The sequence below is a fragment of the Perissodus microlepis genome, chromosome 10 (assembly GCF_051167445.1).
Source record: "Perissodus microlepis isolate ML-2025 ecotype Zambia chromosome 10, ASM5116744v1, whole genome shotgun sequence".
Lineage (NCBI taxonomy): Eukaryota > Metazoa > Chordata > Actinopteri > Cichliformes > Cichlidae > Perissodus > Perissodus microlepis.
This window is the reverse complement of record NC_140470.1, coordinates 1,136,844-1,154,955: the sequence shown is the minus strand read 5'-3', so window position 1 is coordinate 1,154,955 and position 18,112 is coordinate 1,136,844. Positions and strand designations below refer to the sequence as shown.

Sequence of the window (18,112 nt, the reverse complement as noted above, 5' to 3'; positions counted from 1 at the left end):
CCCCGACGTCACGACAGACAATGGCAAAGAAAAAAGCTAAAGTGAGAGCAGGAACTTTACACAGGCTTCAAAAGACATAGAGACGGCTCGGTTACTCCAACGACAGCTTCAGACACACTGAAGAAGATGCTGGTGCCCTAAAAAACTGGGCTCACACCTTTATGAGTCTTCCTTCGGGAGGTCATGAGGAGTTGTTGCCTAAAAAGGAAAAGTACCTGCGTCTAAATGATTGGGAGAGGTCCAGTCCTGCAGCATGATCCTGAATAGTGTTTCTGTGCCGTCTTTCTCACCATCCTACTGTGTACACAGCATCAGTCTGACTTTTTCCAGGCAGGAATCCCAGCGTGTCCCCACCATGATCGACTACATGTGGAATTTTAGCAGAAAGGTGTGACGCAGAGCAAGAAGACTTTTGTTGATCTAACACGAGGACAGAGCTCAGTGATGCAGTGAGAAGAGGGCGCGTTCCTGACAGGTGTAGTTCCATTTTACTGAAAGCCAGAGAGGACACGGGCCAATAAGCTGTTTTCTGAACCGCCTGTAAACGATTAGGTTTTGTTCTCTGATCTACCTGATGTGAAAATGAGAGCTATCAAACTAGTTAATCGCCAATCAGCACGTGGGGTCAGATCGCTATGGAGACGATGAGGGAGGATGAATCCTGGGGTCAGTGAGGGTGGAGGCTGGGTGCTTGTACGGCTGTGCTCTCGGGCTTTTTGGCATTGCCAGGATGTTGTGTGCACCGGATGACCTGCATTTTTTCGTTTGTTTGTTTGTTTTGTTGACTGATTTAAGTCAGTTCATCCTGAAGCCCCTCATTATAGTTGTTTTGCAGGACTTCTACGCAGTCATCCATGTACTTCCTGATAACTTTGATGTCTAAAATAACAACTATGATGCAAAAACTGCAGCCTGACATGTTTATCCAGACAAGTGATACAAGAGCTGCTTTTGTAATGCTGCAGACTGACGTCCAGTATAGGGAAGGATGCAGGAAAAGACCAGCCTGTGGCCTTATGTGGAGGGTTTAGAAGATCAGAGGAGAGATCCCTGGTAAAGACTTGCTCCCGTCTCCCTCTCTGGAGCCCCCGCTCCCTCTTTCATTGGCATGTGTTTGATATGCTGGTCATGTCTGTGGGATCCTGTGTGTTTTTCCATCATGCAGAATGGCTCGGTGGGCCCAGAACTATCTGTAGCATTATTCTACCATGTGGCTCGGAGCCACAGAGTCACTGCGCCGGCCTTCCTTCCTGTCTAAGCTCAGGGCTGAGCCTCCAGTGCAGGATGGGAGATAACCGACTAATCGCTGCACCCAGCGCCTGCGGGACGATAAGGCCGGCTCTCGGTGCATTCTGAAACACGTGGGTGCCACTAAAGTTTAAATGTCCCACTGACACATGTCTATCAGCTGTGTGTCTATCAGCTGTTTTTCTGGTAAACACATCTTAACGTCTTTCAGCCCATGAAGTTCACAAGAACCCACAAAGTATAAGAAGAAGAAGAAAGTAATGGGCATTATTTGGTTAAACTTCCAGCGTCTGTGCTCATAAAGAATCACTCGATTGTTGTTTTTAATCACTGTAAAGGTGTACTTCATGGCCTCAGTCTGCCTGTTTACGCACTATGAACATGTTCCTCCCTCGACTGAAAGAAACAGCGTCTCTTTGAAAACTGTGCATTAGACTGAGCTGAGCAAAAATGAGCAGCTGTGCATTTTCTGTCTGATCAATCAAACCTATGCAGGACATTTTTAGTTAACATCTGCTACCACTGCACAGAGCTGTAGTTTTGTGTTTTATTGCTTTAAAACAAAAAGCCCAGACAGAAATCCCTAAACAACGTGTCCAGTTGTCCTCTCAGAGTCCTGACTGAAACTAGAACAGTTTTACTTTTAAAGCATCTCTTTCTTTGATTCAGTTAAATATACATTTAAAAACAAACAGAGTTGATGAACTGTGTAGTCCAAGTAGGAAAGTAGGACCTCTGAATAATCCTTATTTCTTTACGCTAAGAGGACAGAAACTCAGGCAGATGCAGGCTGAGGGAGGGGCGGCCATCTACCAGAACAGAGAGCAAAGGAGTGAAGAAGAAGCATTCGTCATCATGGGAAGTAGAACCCTAACCCTAAGCTGGAGAGGAAATGGCGTGTCACAAATTTAGAGGATCATCATTTAGCCTGGAGAAATAGTTTGCTGCTTTATAAGAAAGCCCTCCGCAAAGCCAGAACATCTTACTATTCATCACTGATTGAAGAAAATAAGAACAACCCCAGGTTTCTCTTCAGCACTGTAGCCAGGCTGACAAACAGTCAGAGCTCTGTGGAGCCAACCATCCCTTTAACGTTAACTAGTAATGACTTCATGAACTTCTTCACAAATAAAATTTTTATCATTAGAGAAAAACTTACCAGTAATCATCCCACAGATGTAATATTATCTACAGCTACTCTTAGTACCATTGATGTTAAGTTAGACTCTTTTTCTCCAATTGATCTTTCTGAGTTAACTTCAATAATTACTTCCTCCAAACCATCAACGTGTCTTTTAGACCCCATTCCTACAAAACTGCTCAAAGAAGTCCTGCCATTGATTAATGCTTCGATCTTAAATATGATCAACCTATCTCTAATAATCGGCTATGTACCACAGGCCTTCAAGCTGGCTGTAGTTAAACCTTTACTCAAAAAGCATCTCTAGACCCAGCAGTCTTAGCTAATTATAGGCCAATCTCCAACCTTCCTTTATATCAAACATCCTTGAAAGAGTAGTTGTCAAACAGCTAAGACAGCTTAAAGACATAAAGACCTGGATGGCCGCTAACTTTCTGCTTCTTAATTCAGATAAAACTGAGGTTATTGTACTCGGCCCTGAAAATCTTAGAAATATGGTATCTAACCAGATTCATACTCTGGATGGCATTACCTTGGCCTCCAGTAACGCTGTGAGGAACCTTGGAGTCATTTTTGACCAGGACATGTCCTTCAACGCACATATTAAACAAATATGTAAGACTGCTTTCTTCCATTTGTGCAACATCTCTAAAGTTAGAAATATCCTGTCTCAGAGTGACGCTGAAAAACTAGTTCATGCATTTATTACTTCCAGGCTGGACGACTGTAATTCATTATTATCAGGATGTCCAAAAAACTCACTGAAAAGCCTTCAGTTAATCCAAAATGCTGCAGCAAGAGTCCTGACAGGGACTAGAAGGAGAGAGCAGATTTCTCCTGTTTTGGCTTCCTGTTAAATCCAGAATTCAAAATCCTGCTCCTCACATACAAGGTCTTAAATAATCAGGCCCCATCTTATCTTAATGACCTTGTAGTACCATATCACCCTATTAGAGCACTTCGCTCTCGCTCTGCAGGCCTACTTGTTGTTCCTAGAGTATTTAAAGTAGAATGGGAGGCAGAGCCTTCAGTTTTCAGGCCCCTCTTCTGTGGAACCAGCTTCCAGTTTGGATTCGGGAGACAGAAACTATCTCTACTTTTAAGATTAGGCTTCAAACTTTCCTTTTTGCTAAAGCATATAGTTAGGGCTGGACCAGGTGACCCTGAATCCTCCCTTAGTTATGCTGCAATAGACGTAGGCTGCCGGGGATTCCCATGATGCACTGGGTGTTTCTACCTCACTCACTATGTGTTAACAGACCTCTCTGCATTGAATCATATCTGTTATTAACCTCTGTCTCTCTTCCACAGCATGTCTTTATCCTGTCTTCCTTCTCTCACCCCAACCAATCACAGCAGATGGCCCCGCCCCTCCCTGAGCCTGGTTCTGCCGGAGGTTTCTTCCTGTTAAAAGGGAGTTTTTCCTTCCCACTGTCGCCAAAGTGCTTGCTCATAGGGGGTCATATGATTGTTGGGTTTTTCTCTGTATCTATGAAGCGCCTTGAGGCGACTTTTGTTGTGATTTGGCGCTATATAAATAAAATTGAATTGAAATTATTGCAGCATAACTAAGGGAGGGTCACCTGATCCACGTTTGAGGCCTGATATTAAAAGCAGAGCTAGTGTCTGGTTTGTGTGTGAGAAGAGAGCTGTTGTTTTTAACAGAGCGTAGCTATAACCTCGACAACATGATCCATCTTAAGACTAACACGTGTTTTGAACTGTGCCTTTCACGTCCTCCTCGCTGATATCTGGCAGCATTGGACCACCCCTCACATACATTTGTTTTTGGAGCCGTCTTGGCTTCAGCCCGTCTTGAGGTGCTGGCCCTGTCATTCTGACCTTCTCTCATCCGCTGTGCCCTCCTGACCTGTGGCCCGCCTGTTCCCGACTGTAGCTTGCAGGAGTGACTGCCCTCCCAAAGTCGAGCGGCAGAGCGTCTGGCAGCAGAGCAGCTGGGGATTTGGGCAGATCTGGGCTGATGTCTCCCCTCCTTGGAAGTCTGATCTGAGCTGTGCAAGTGCAGCAGCAGGTGGCAGAGAGACAGCAGTGACTAAATATAGTGTTCAGGGGCAGAGACGGGTTATTTTATCTGCTCATTGAATAATTTATCCAGCAGCTCCATCCAAGCTGGAATCCTTGGACCCGGGTCATCAGTCTCAGCTGATTTGTATGAGGGGTAGACAATCGGGGCCAGACTCCAGCGTGCACTTCAGTATCGTCGCGTTGATCTTGTTTGTTTGCATTCCTCATGGTGCACAAAAACCAATCGCGGCGCATTTAAATGGAGAAACGGGAGCTGCTGTGTGACGGAGGCCGACTTGCAGCGAGGGCAGATCTGTGTGGTACTTTAGCTCATATTTATAGGTTACATGGATCTTTGTAATTACCCTTTTGCTAAGTCTGCAAATCAGCTCTCCTCAGCTCAGTGGCCGGCAGGCCTCGGAAGCAGGAATGCTAAATACATAGGACCAAAAAAGTGCATGTGTCATTATAGGGAAAACCTCCGATTTGGCTGCATTTCCACTGCAGTCCACATTTGTGTTCTGTGCTCAGACAAAGGCATTTCATGTGCTAGCTCCATCTCCTGCATGTTGCTGCATGAACAGGCAACTTCCTTCACATGATACAAATATAATAACCAGTAAAAATCAACCTTTGCAACATCGGTATTTCTCCTTCTTTGTCTGGCACCGTCACACAACCACTGTGTTAATTAACACAACTTCTGAATTTCTGCATGCTTGTGCTCCTGTGTGGATTATCACCCCCCGTGCCTGCAAACAATCCAATCAACACATCTCTTTTGTTCTTGTGTAACCCGCCCAAGAAGCACCCAGTGACTCTAAGAACACGGTGGCATCATATCAATAGTTGTCCTAATAATGACTGTGCTGACGCCTCACAGCGAAATCAGAAATATTTGTCTAGGCCAAGTACACGAGGGGCCCATATGATGTAATTGTCCAAATAAGGGACAGTACAGAGGGTGGAGAGGGCTCTTCCTCTCTATGATGTCATGACACTGCAGCAGTTTGCTGGAGATAAGGACCGAGTGCAACCTCACATCCAGAAATGTGGTTTTACTCCTCTTATCGCTGCTCTGCAGCTGATTGGTGGAAGGGTGAGAATAACACAAATGAATGCTAGATAAGCCCACTCCTCAGTTACAGTAAATATTCGCGATGTGCACGAGCCATTTCTGGGGAATAATGATATCACGTCAGCATTCTGATTGAGAGCTGCTCCCATGTATGAGCATGCCTGTTTTCATGACTAAAATGCTCCCCGTCCCTGAGTAAACACCGACTGTATCCGCTCCACAACAGCACAGGCTCCTGCATTGATTGGCCAATGCAATTTATTAGCCATTGTGACAGTTTCCTGTACAGCCGGGGTCGACGGGGGAAACAGAGGTATGCAGATAAAGTGCTTTCAAACATGCCACACAATACCCATTGTGTTTTGATTACAGGTTGAACTCTTACCGCTAGAATGTTTTCCACATACCTTTCAGTCTGCGTCTGCTTGTTATTCAGCATGCACTGTCGTGCCGCCCGCTCTATTCCCTCAGCAGACAGAGCTAAAGTCGGAAAAGTTGAAAAACAAAAGGACGGTGTCTCAGTGACACCCTGAACAATGAATCCATGTCCCTGAACTCCACCTTTCGTTTCAATTTGTAAGTGCCAAGTCTGGTGAAAAGTTTCATAAATCAGCCATAAAATCTGTAAAACGACTGCATTTAGCCAAGTGTTCTCGTGAGCAGCAGTTACTGGGATAAACCAATATGATGACAATGCAGCCCAACTACAGCGTGACCTTGTACTTGAAAGTGACGAGGCCAGTGACCTTTAACCTCCCTCCATGGTTTACTCCAGTTCAAAATAACGGAGACATGCAGCTGTTAGGATTTGGCAGAGCAGACACCTCTGCAGCAGCTGTCTGAAACCGACTGACGCTGTGACGCTGGCGTAGGTAATGATGTCCTGTTTGTGCTGGGCTACACTGAACGGTAGCACCCATCATGCTCCGTGAACTCGACAGAGGTCAGAGAGTTAGCCAGTTTAGGATTTGGCAAGTTGGAAAGCGGTGGTTAGCGCTGTGGTCTCACAGCAAGAAGGTCCCGGGTTTGAATCCACCTTTCTGTGTGGAGTTTGCTTGTACTTCTGGATCCTCTGGCTTCCTCACACAGTCCAAAGGCTTGCTGCTAGTGCTAATGGACCTGCAACAGGCTGGTGACCTGTCCAGGGTGTACCCCGCCCCTCGCCCTATGGCAGCTGGGATAGTCCCCCCCACACACACAGTACTGGGGGAGGAATCCATGTCTGTAACAGAGCTCCTCTAACACGGAGAGAGGTGATTAAAGGTCTAAGGTCCAGCACTGGTGGACAGTACTGTGGTTGTGCTGCATTCTTCTCACCTTCACACCTCAGCACCACACCTGCCTTCACTGTACAGTATGATGTGTAACCATCCATGAAAGGAGGATGAAAATGCTACAGTGTCAGTGCCCAAACCTGTGAAGCTGCATTCCTTCTTCAGTGTCACTTTGTGTTGTGTTTTCTGCTTATCCACGTCTCAGTCACAGAGGGCCTGGAGCCTATCCCAACTGTGACGAGGAAGAGGCAGAGACGGACAACCATTCTCATTTTATCAGCTACATCCAGCAACTTAGAATCGCCAACTAACCAAACATGCATGTCCTGTGTGACTGTGGAGGAAGAAGCCGGGGAGAATGCATGCACACATAGTGCTAACTCCACACAGGAAGGCTGCAGCACGGCGGCTTCAACTCAACTCAGCCCAACTCAATTTATATAGCATGAAATCACAACTGTCACCTGAAGGCTCCCTATGAACAAGCATTTGGTGACAGTGGGAAGGAAAACAGGAAGAAACCGCCAGCAGAACCAGGATCAGGGAGGGGCGGGGCCATCTGCTGCGACCGGTCGGGGATGAAAAATATGTTTATATATACATAGATCGATAACCTGTATGTATGTATGTATGTATGTATGTATGTATGTATGTCCGTCCATTAGGTGTGTGGGTTTGTATTACACTGCTGAACTGTGTAGTTGAGGCCGGCCACATTAACTATGCAAACAAAACACAAATATCACCAAAAGTGAATTAGTGAACTGTGTATTTGCACATATACACGACCAGCTGCATCATCAGAACCATTAAAACTATTGTTGTGTAGCTCCCTCTTGTGGGACCAAACAGCAGGTGCTTGTTGAGATGGAGAGGGGACATTGAAGGTGTCCTGTGGTCCCGAGCAACAGACGTGTTGGGGTCCTGTGCATTGTTGGGTTTGACATGCTGTGGAATCTGACCAGTTTGGTTACCTGGTCGGTGCCCAGGGCTCTTTGTTTGCTCTTAATTCACATTGTCAGTATGATTATATCAGCCTTAAAGAAAACTTTGCCAGGCTGGTTGACACACCGACTTACAAATGGTTTCCCAACAACAGGCTTATTTACCCACAGTTGCATCAGTACAGTAAAACTGCTCACTGTGTGCGCTCAGACATGAACACTTCCACGCCAGGTCCACGAGGTCTCAGTGAACATCTGCTAAATCCATACTGCCCCACTGATGGAGGAGACTCGAGAGCCTCCTGGGAGCGTTTTTAAGAATAATGCAGAGGTGCCATGTAGTGGACAAACACTGGAAAGCTTTTTGTTAAACAACCAAAGCTGTCACAGTATTTGTGTTTGCATTCAGCCTGGATGTTGTTCCTCCATCTTTAAATCCATCGTGCGCTTATTCTATGGTCTCATTTCTGGAGGAGCAGCTGCATGTTGGTTAGGATAGTCAAGGTTAATGTGACGATACTCGCTGTGGATACTTGGGCACGTTTTTGGAGCTCTTCCACAGATGAGCGTCAGCAAAAGGAGTCATATCATCATCAGTCATCAAGAACATAAAACTAGATGGATAACGGCCTTACAGAACGACACCAAGTTCAGTCTCCTGCTTCATGTCAGACAGAAGCATTTTCTCTGAAAGGCATCCAAACATTTTGGTTTTGCTTTTTTCTGTTTTTTAAAGCAGAAAATACTTTATGACAGAGTTTTGTTTTCTGATTCTTTCCTTCATTAAACCACTCGTCCACTTATTCCTCCACTGGACCATACTATCAAACTGTATATAAATGATGGCCTGTCCTGCAGTCTTGGTTTGAGCATTGTGCCTGTCACCATGTTGTTGTTGCTTTTCTTCTTTAAACCAGATGAGGGTCGACTCTGACCGAGAAACAACACAAGACACTCGTGGTACTTGTTAATAACACAGACAACGCTCACATTTTGCACTCTATACTTTTATATCATTTTCACTGTATAACTTGTCATATCAAGTCGCCCCCTGCTGGTCAGTAGACAGAATACAGAATTGAGCAGCTAAGCTTCACCGTACAAACCACACACACTCTTCTTTTGCATTAAAAATAAGTGAGGCACTTCAGTGATGATCCTTGGAAGTATTGTCAATGACACGTCTTCTTTAACTTTGAAATACTGAGATTTTAGTGTCAGTTTATTATTTTAGTTCGACCGGCAGACTGAAGCACGCGCGAGTAACTCAGCAACACTCGAGAGCAGTTTTTGCTTGAAAATTTAATAGAAATATAACCAACAACATTTAGAGTGAAAAAATACAACTGCATTCACGTTTCAAGTCTACTGCAGAGTGCTGTGAGGTAACGATGTGACCATTTTAAAAGACAAACTTCTCCTGTGAGTTTACACTGAGGTGAAAACTGAAACGGATTCTCATTTAAGAAACAAAGACGAGTTAAAGAAATGGTATTAAACACTGCACAGACTGAAAGCCGTTTGTCTTTGTAACAGGGGCTCATAACTTAACTTTACATTCATTGCATGACTCGTTTTGCAAGACGTTACACATTTCCCCTGTTGCTCAGCTCCACCGAGGGCTCAGGTGCAGGATGCTGCGGTGGTTGGGGTTCCTCTGGTAACGAAAACACACACACACACACACACACACACACACACACACACACACACACACACACACGTTTGAAAAATGCTAAATTAAGCAAGCCGCACTTGCACGCACTGGTTGGTGAAGGATCTGAGACGTAGAACCACAGCAGAGCTACTCAGACACTAAGTGAGCTGACACAGTCGGCTTTTTGAGCCTTTAGCGGCGCAGCAGAAAGAATGAGACTCAAACGAGCATCACAATGTGTCCTTTATCAGCTGTGGCCCAGTTCTTGCTCTGAGTTGCCAGAGAACCAGAGTGTTATTGGAGCATGTGTGCAGATGAGGGGGATGTGTTCGTAACTGTGTGAGGACAGGAGCTGTCTGAAGTTAGTGACTGAACAGAGGACCACTGTTCAGACGCACGGACACAAGCATGTATGTTACAAAAGAAATGACAACTTTTTGTGCGTCTTTCGCACAAATTAACACTCGGAAGCAGCTTCAACATTTAGTTTTTGGTGTTTGTGTCTTTTGTGTTATATTACCTCCAAGCAGCTGCTGCACTGCTTTCCTGTCTTCAGCAATGTAGACGGCAGTAATGATGAAAAACACTCCCCCGACAATCCCGACCACGGGGCAGAGCAGCAGGCTGTACTTCAAACTGTCAAAGTTCCTGTCGGGGCTACCTGGGTATATAGCATCAGAGATCTACACCAGCGCAGGTATGAAATCGGTGTTAGTGATCAGTGACAGAATCAGAGATGATCTCCTAAAGCTTACTTCTTTCTTACCACTCCTAATAAGTAAGGGCTCCCAGCATCACCCAGGAGATGTCCGACTGTAATCTGCAGAGCCTCCGCTGTCGCCCTCCTTGTTGGTACGACAACATACTGAAGCGAGAAGCACGAGCAAAAGGGACATGTGACATTTGAGCCGACACTTTGAGGTTTTTACTGTCAGAATTAATGCTCACCAGCAGTATGTCAGCCAAGACCGCCCAGTTCAACGAGAGCAGCAGCTCGCCCAAGAAAATGAACACCTGAAACGTTCAAGACACACAGTCACTGCTGCTTTCATGTTTCAGTCATAACAGGTGCTCGCGATGTTTTATTTCAACCGATGCCTTGAACTTCTCTACTCTGAATGTGAACCTTTGACATTGTGACTAGAATTTAAATGAAAGAAAAAGGAGGCTTTCTTTGACGTTTGGACCTATTGCTGCATGTTGCATCACTACAAGTCCACCAGCAGAAACCATCTGAAGAGAATTTTGCCAGATGAACCATTAAAGGATGCTCAGTCTTCTTAATGTCGTGTCCTAAATATCACAGTTTGACCTAAAGCTGTGCCTTCAGTGACTAACCAACATCGTCACCACCTCGAGGTATACTCAGCCAGAGGATAGCTCCAAAGTCTGTCTTACGTAAGTGGCGGGAATGCTTGCTGATGCCACAAAGATGGTGATAAAGAGGCACGGCACTGATCCAAGCATGCCCACGGCGCAGATGAGTGGATCAGCATTTGGCACCTTGTCTCTAAACCGTCTGGATAAACTAGTGCCGAGAGCCCCGCCCAGAATGCCCGTGGCCACCGTTACAGCACCAAAGATGTAACTGCACAGGAAGCAGAAGAGAGCACACAGTGCGGTCAAAACTCTGCACCGATTCAGGCTGGAGCAAGTAAGCGACGTGGGGTAAAGGTCATGCTGTACCTGTCCGAGGAGTCACCTGGTTTGTCGCTGAGTTTCTGATAGACACGAGCTCGGGACAAAAAGTTAGGCAGCCAGAAAGCCAGCGCCCCGGTGAGGAAGGCCAGGGCCGTCACTCCCAACGATGACCACACGTAACTTTTACTGAGGTCAGAGAACCAGGAAGACAAGATTGTTTAGAAGCAAACACCATTTGTTTGGGTTTTTTCACGCTTGCAAGGGTAAAATATAAATCGTACTTTTTCAGAAGATATTTGACATCCTCCAAGTACGAGCTCTGCTCAGTCACACCCTCTCCGTGGGTTTCTGCAGCACCTCTCGGCGGGTTGGGGCACAAAACGATCATCAAAATGAGTCCCACCACGCCCATGATGGGTGTGATCTGAGAACAGAGGCAAATAATCCAGCATCACTTTGAATCAAATCGCACTTCTGCATCGTAAATAAGAAAAATGTCCTCACCCTCAGGGCCCAGTGCCAGTCCCCTGTGAGAGATGCAAAGCCTCGCCCTGTTATATACCCAAGACCGCTGCAAACAGTGTGATAGTGTGATCATGATGCACAAACAAGCTCATATCGCCATATGACATCTTAACAAGTGAGAGATTAAGACGGGGAGGGGCCGAGCGATAACGTACGGACACCTAAATCTAGAGTCGCTGCTGTGTCATCACTCATTGCAACACCAGCTCTGCACACGAAACAACTGTGGTGAGAAGAAACCTACCAAACATTCACCTCAGAACATTCAACAACACTTTCAGTTGTGCAGCAGCAGCGCATCATTTGAATGAAATCGTTAAAGCGTGCAAAAAGAAAAAGAACCTGTTTACCTTCCGACAGGGATAAAGATGTAGAAGATGCAGATCATGATGCTCCTTTTGCCCCCAGTAAAGAGATCGCTTATGATGGTCGGAGCGACGGTGGAATAGCTGGCTTCTCCGGTCCCGACCAAGCCTCGCAGCAGGGCGAGAAGCCAGAATTGCTGCATAGACAAAAACATCAAAGACATTCAACATGTTTTCTGTCAACCGCACATGGTTACATGCATGGAGAGTCATCAGCAGAATCAGTCTGCAGATAAGGTACAACAAACCTCTGATGCATTTTCAACACAAACATGGGAAAATGATCTCAGACCTCACTGAGTTTCACAGCATCCACTCCCTGAAACTCCCTCTTAACTCTGCGCCTGTCAAAACTACAGTTGAATGTGATGGAGGAGTCTCTCCCCCTGTAGTTAAACCACTTCTAAGGATATCAAATATGAATACACAAACATTTACAGACCAGCCTGTTTTGTAGAAAAAGCTGCACTGATGCAAAAATGAATTGCTTGATAGGTTCGAGTGTGATTACAGAGTGCAGCGCGCCTCCTCACCAACATAGTTTGGTCACCTCAGACTAACTTAATAAGGTTCTTATTGTGCTGTCCTCATTTTACTTCACTGAAACCTTTGGTACCACAGACTATAAAATGCTGTCAAGCGCTGGGCTGGAAGTGTTTAAATCAGGAAACTCTGCGTAACCTGTGCAGACCAGGTTTTCGCGACTTTTCTTCTCAGACGTCTCGATCTGATGAAACCTCATCAGACAGCTTAACATTTGTCAGCGTGGTTATGCAGATGACACAGCTGTATGTTTCTATAGAGCCAGATGACAATAAAGTTTTTTAAAGACAAATGAAGACAAATTGTTCATTCTTTTAATAATTCAGATTGCCTGACGGGGTGCAGGTTAACCGTCTTGGACTTTCAGTTTCTGCCTCGCAAGAGTACGACTCAGCTGATGGAGTTTGGTAAGAAAAATTCATGCACTTCAATCTGTGGTCTGATCAACAGACACAAACTATTTTAATTAGGAGTTTTTCATGTTATTACCTTAAACACATCTCTTCTATTTTGTGACTCGAAGATGAAAATGAGATAATATTTTGGGTTAACATGCTTGTTCTTGCCAAAGTAGCTGTAATATGAAGGTTTTATGGAAAACTACCCTGAACCACAAACACTGAGTCAAATGTTGAAATTCGGGGGCCTTTCCAACAGACGTGTGATGAATTAGAACAACGCAGGGAGCAAAGTGAACACGTAGCGATGCAAAGTTGTGTTACTTTGTTATTCCTTGTAAAATACTCCTCACTTACCGATTCAGTGACAAAAGAGCTGGCGGTTGCAGTCAAAAGCCAGACACTCAAGCCACCAATCATGATGTATTTGCGATTGTAGCGGTCGCCAAGGTAACCGAAGAGAGGGGCCAAAAGGAGAAAACTGCAGATGAAAACTGAAAATTGATGGAATCAATTATTCCTTTTCAATGACATCATTCATTCACAGTAAACACACAACGATCAGTGAAAGCTGCCGTATCCAAACACAGCGCTGCTTAATTAGGTGCCTGATTGTATGTACAGTTGACGACACATGGGTCTGCCATGCACTTACATTAAAAACAAAAAAGCAAAACAAATTTGATCTCCATCAACGCTTCTGTGTGTTTGTCAAACAGCTGCTTCATCATACCTGTCTGCAGAAGTCCAGCTGTGCTGTCCTTTATATCAAAGAAATTTTGAATATCTGTAAGGACGCCTGTAAGGCCAGAAACACCATTCAGTGCAAGCCCTGCCCAACTGGAAGCAGTAAATAGTGTGTATCGACAAAGAAATCATCCAACCTGCTATTGTGTACCGCTCCATGTAGTTGAGCAAGTTGACGTAGCAAAGCACAAACATAGTGACATAGGCGCGCTTGGACGATATGGCAGGTTTCTCCTCAGCATCGGGTGCGAGAGACGCCAGGCTGTTTGCAAAAGAGCCATAAGGTAGACTGCAGCTGGAACGCAGGCTCCATCGGCGTACTGGGATGTCCTTGAAGGATGTGACTGATGCCCGTGGCTCCATAGCTAGCTGCTCTCCCTTCAGCCGAATTAGATGACCTAATGTTAAAACTCGTGCACAGATGCACCACAGAGCTCAGGGACAAGACTTACAATATAGTGTAGACACACAGTCCTGCTTTCATTAAGTCGCTGTCTTCAGGTTCAAGCGATGCAGCTTTTAGCAAATTTGATTCATGCGACCGGTAGAAAGACTTTAGAAACAGCCCTTATGACAGAAAGTAATTACACAACCAAGAAGATATTTTTGCAGTGTCAAAATAACACAGAAAGGAGAAGAAGGTTGTTCTCTAAATGCAGCTTTTTTTTCCACAGTTCTTAAAAACTGCGACAGAAAGGTTAAAGCATCTTTTAATTATAGGAAGTTTATGCATATGTAGAAAATAGACACAGCGATTCGAAGCGTATAAAAATGTAACCTTGGCGTCTGCAACAGTGCGCCTCAGATATTTCAGCCCAACTAGAGTGAGGGACAACACTAAGAGCATTGTTTAGGAACTCTTCTGTCCCAAAACAACATAGTGCAGCACAGCTGTAATCTTACAATACAGCTGTGTTCCCATCATACGGGTATTTAAAACCACGCAAAATGTGAATCACAGGTGAACTCACCGACTTGCTGATGTTTGGTTTTACTTTCAATCCTCTTATCTCATTCCTACAGATGTGCAGCTTCGAGAGAACAATGTGACTCTGAATGGCTCTGAGGCATGAAGACGCTAACAGGGAACTCAGTTTTGGGACGACTCGAGTTATATTAAGTTAGCGACAGGGCCAGCCCACTGAGGGTTGGTCATGCAGGGTTTCACACACATATCTGTGGTGAAGCAATGGCACAGACAAGCCAGACGTCATTGACATTTTCCACTTTGTTTCTTTTTTAAGTACACTTAGCACAAAATAAAGCAATAAATGTACTCATTTGACTTTTTACTAGTCTGATTCACCGTCCACAGCCTTATACTCACATGACAGCAAAGCAAACGGATCAGTTAAGTTAGTAGCTAAACTATACGTATGCAACCTGCCATCGAATTTCAGGAGAGAGATTAAAAGGTGGTCCTGCTCTGCTCTGGAAACACCTGCCTTATCAAACCTTTACATTTCATCTGTTATCTCAGGACTGAGAGGGTTATTTCTGACAGAAAGAAAACACTCGCTTTAGTTTCCGTTTCCAGTGACTCATCAAAACCACTGCTCTACAAACTACTGTTCAGTTTGACACTGGGGTCATGTACATGTAAAAATAAAGAAAGAAATAATATTGTAATAATAATAAAAATAATAATATGAGCCATTAAAAACCTTTAACCCTTTCGTGCATGAATGACGACGACCTCAACCAGGATTTTTTTCTGAAGTATTTTTATTATAAATAAACACAATTTTATTTATATAGCACCTTTCTAGACAGAATCACAAATGCTGCACATAAGATAACAAATAATAAAAAGGTAAAACTATAAAACATGCAAAAAATTAACCAAAAACAGTTTTAAGAAGGTGAGTTTTGAGGGTTTTTTTAAAAAACAACTACCGAGTCCACAGTTCTTAATGTATGAGGGAGAGAGTTCATCATCTTTATGCATTTAGGTGGACACTGATGTGTATGTAGAGGTTTATGTGCAAGTATACCATCAACACTGACACAAATACACAAAAACAGCCTTTGAACAGCTGTAACTGTAGGGACCACTATGCATGAAAGGGTTCAAGTATGTAAAACCTTTTCTTTTTTTCATCTGAGGTTAAGACAAATAAGACGATGCCTTTGGCAGTAATAGGATGCCTGAAAGGCTCCAAAACACCAGGCTTACTGACAGGAAACTGGACCAGTTTACTGGTGCAGTCATGCTGAATGTGAAGGTCTACATTTAACTGTGGAGTCACCAAAGCATCTGTTTGCTTTCAAGTCTCATTAGATCAAGTATAGCATGTGTCACATATGTGGTCCCCTCTGCTTGGAAGTGCTGACTCTTATCTAGAAATCAACTTCCTGCCTCGCTCTTCAGATAAGTGAGAAATGGCTGCAAGTCAGTGTGTCAGATCTTTCACCTTTTCTTAAGATCAGAAAATATGTCCACTAACAATATGCAGTAAAACATGAGAACATCTTACTGCTTTGCTCATCTTTTTAATGTCTTAAAATAATGTATTTATTTATTCCATGTTTTAATAATTCTTATGAGCTGTCTTACAATAAAATGCCATTTAAATCTACTGTTTCCACCTTTTATTTGAAAAGTGTTTATCAACAAGAAAATCAGAAAATGATATCAAGCTATGTTGAAGCCTGATGCAAAATTCCCGCAGTATTTTTATATTAAAATATTGATTGAAGGTTTGTCAGAAGGAATAGATTCACTGTAGTTTCAGCATTCTGTTGCCTTTATTTCATTTCTACATACCAGACATTCATTAACCTAATTTCAAATTTTATTTTTACTAAAACATTTTTCACAGTAAAATTATGTCTCAGTAAAAAGCCCTCACTATGTACCTCTGGCACTTTTAAAGTATCTCTCTACATATATAATGTAACATAATGTATAATTAACAGGAGGTGCAAGGGTAAAAGGTAAACCCTGGAAGCAATTGAGAGAAATGTGAAAATGAAATACGATCATTTCAATAGTGCACGAAAAATAAAATCACGCCAACAACAACAACAATAATAATAATAACTAGAAAGCGAAAATTTCAGAAGAAATTTTAAGTGTGCCTATGCCGCCGCTAATCAGTGTAGTTTGCCATTCATACGGCTACAGAGAGCAAAACTCAGCAGAGCAGCCATTCTCCACCATGAACTATGGCAAAAACAAACCCCGCTCGCGCCTCACAGATGACAGCTTACAGTTTTGTGTAAAGATGAGGTGACTTCGTACAGCCCTGATTTGCAGACGCTGTGCGCAGAGGTTCATGAGCAGAAGTCCCATTGTACCACGGCAGACCCGACAATGTTTGCATGAACACGCTTTGTAGCATTACTTTATGGACCACTTTTCACACATGGTTGGTGTACCCACACAGCCGGCTGTAGCTTTTCATCTCACAGCCCGACACACACCAAAACAACAGCCGAGAGAGCACAGACTTTACGCCTGAGAGGCGTGATTGCAGATGCCGCTCAGGTGGGTCCGCCTCCCCTGCAGCGGCACTGCAGACCACGCCCCGCCACACACATCAAACACGTAAAATAAATATTTATGCACTTTTGCATTCACTTTTTGTTATTTTTACACAGTGTTCTGAATGATGAACAATGGTCTACAGCCAATCTTGTGTATTATTATACAAACTTTGGTTGTACGTTTCAGATAACTATTTAATAAAAGCTAAATATTTTATATGAGAGTAAGAAAGAAAAGTATATCTTTGTGCCCCCCTTTCCCTGTTAATGCCCTACCTGCCCCCCTGGCAACACTTTGCTAGACCCGCCCCTGCACAGTTACCAGCTGTCAGCTACACAGAAAAGGATCCTGGTGTTATTTGTCTCTCAGAAACAGTTCATAACTTCCCTTCAACTCATCCATGTCACCTAAAAGGTAAACCTGTTTCTCCATCACCTGTTCAGCTCTGATGATTCAGTAAGGACATCTCCTGGTTTCGACCAGCCGCTTTTACAGCCGCGGCTCCAGCAAACATCAGCTGATACTAGAAATTAAAATCAAATGAATTCTAACAGCAGCTGATCAAGCTTAAACGTGCTGCTGTTGTTTAGCGCGACATCCGCTGGTTTCCCGTTCTGGCGCAAAGTGGGCGGCCGATCAGCTGATAATTGATCAGTTTCATGATTGAAGTAGCAACAGGCGAATGACAGGGGAAGAGTCCACAGGTAACGACAGAATAAATCCAGCTTTGTGTCTTTTTCCATTGTAGCTGAAGTTCGGGACAAACTGTGTTCCTTTTCAGCTCAACACGAAACACTTAATATTTTCTCTGAATGCGGGACGATTCCGTTTGCACAGGACGGTTGGAAACTAACCTTATGAATACAATAAAGTTCACCATCAGTAACACAGCAGGCACCCAGCTGTATAGAAAGTATGTCATGCTAGCTAGCGGGCAGTACGACTTATTGTAACTGATTGTAAAAAGTCAGCACAACGAAAATATACATAACCTCTTACCTGAAATTCAGTTCACCGGACACCGGCGGCGCGAGAG

At 44.1% G+C, this 18,112-nt stretch overlaps 1 protein-coding gene and 1 long non-coding RNA gene across 4 annotated transcripts; one reads left to right on the top strand and one right to left on the bottom strand.

Moving 5' to 3' along the window:
- The first annotated feature begins 5,567 nt into the window (after positions 1 to 5,567).
- Positions 5,568 to 14,720, top strand: LOC146378560 (uncharacterized). The gene is made up of 3 exons (XR_014801474.1): positions 5,568 to 5,805; positions 12,768 to 12,848; positions 14,610 to 14,720. It is a non-coding gene; the product is annotated as an uncharacterized LOC146378560 (long non-coding RNA).
- spns3 (SPNS lysolipid transporter 3, sphingosine-1-phosphate (putative)) lies at positions 8,995 to 14,657 on the bottom strand. 3 transcript variants are annotated; one of them, XM_084941403.1, is made up of 13 exons: positions 14,558 to 14,657; positions 13,724 to 13,984; positions 13,573 to 13,638; positions 13,197 to 13,333; positions 11,884 to 12,035; positions 11,513 to 11,579; positions 11,290 to 11,432; positions 11,054 to 11,194; positions 10,766 to 10,955; positions 10,316 to 10,381; positions 10,134 to 10,232; positions 9,888 to 10,050; positions 8,995 to 9,367 (listed from the first exon to the last, which is right to left on the bottom strand). In XM_084941403.1, exons 2-13 carry the CDS (start codon positions 13,947 to 13,949, stop codon positions 9,297 to 9,299), a joined length of 1,521 nt encoding a protein of 506 aa, XP_084797529.1. In that variant the 5' UTR covers positions 13,950 to 13,984; positions 14,558 to 14,657; the 3' UTR covers positions 8,995 to 9,296. The 3 variants fall into 3 exon arrangements, with proteins under 3 accessions (XP_084797529.1, XP_084797530.1, XP_084797532.1); XM_084941404.1 differs by lacking the exon at positions 8,995 to 9,367 and having other exon boundaries at positions 9,893 to 10,028; positions 13,724 to 14,614; XM_084941406.1 differs by lacking the exon at positions 8,995 to 9,367 and having other exon boundaries at positions 9,939 to 10,028; positions 10,123 to 10,232; positions 13,724 to 14,614.
- Positions 14,721 to 18,112: the final 3,392 nt, after the last annotated feature.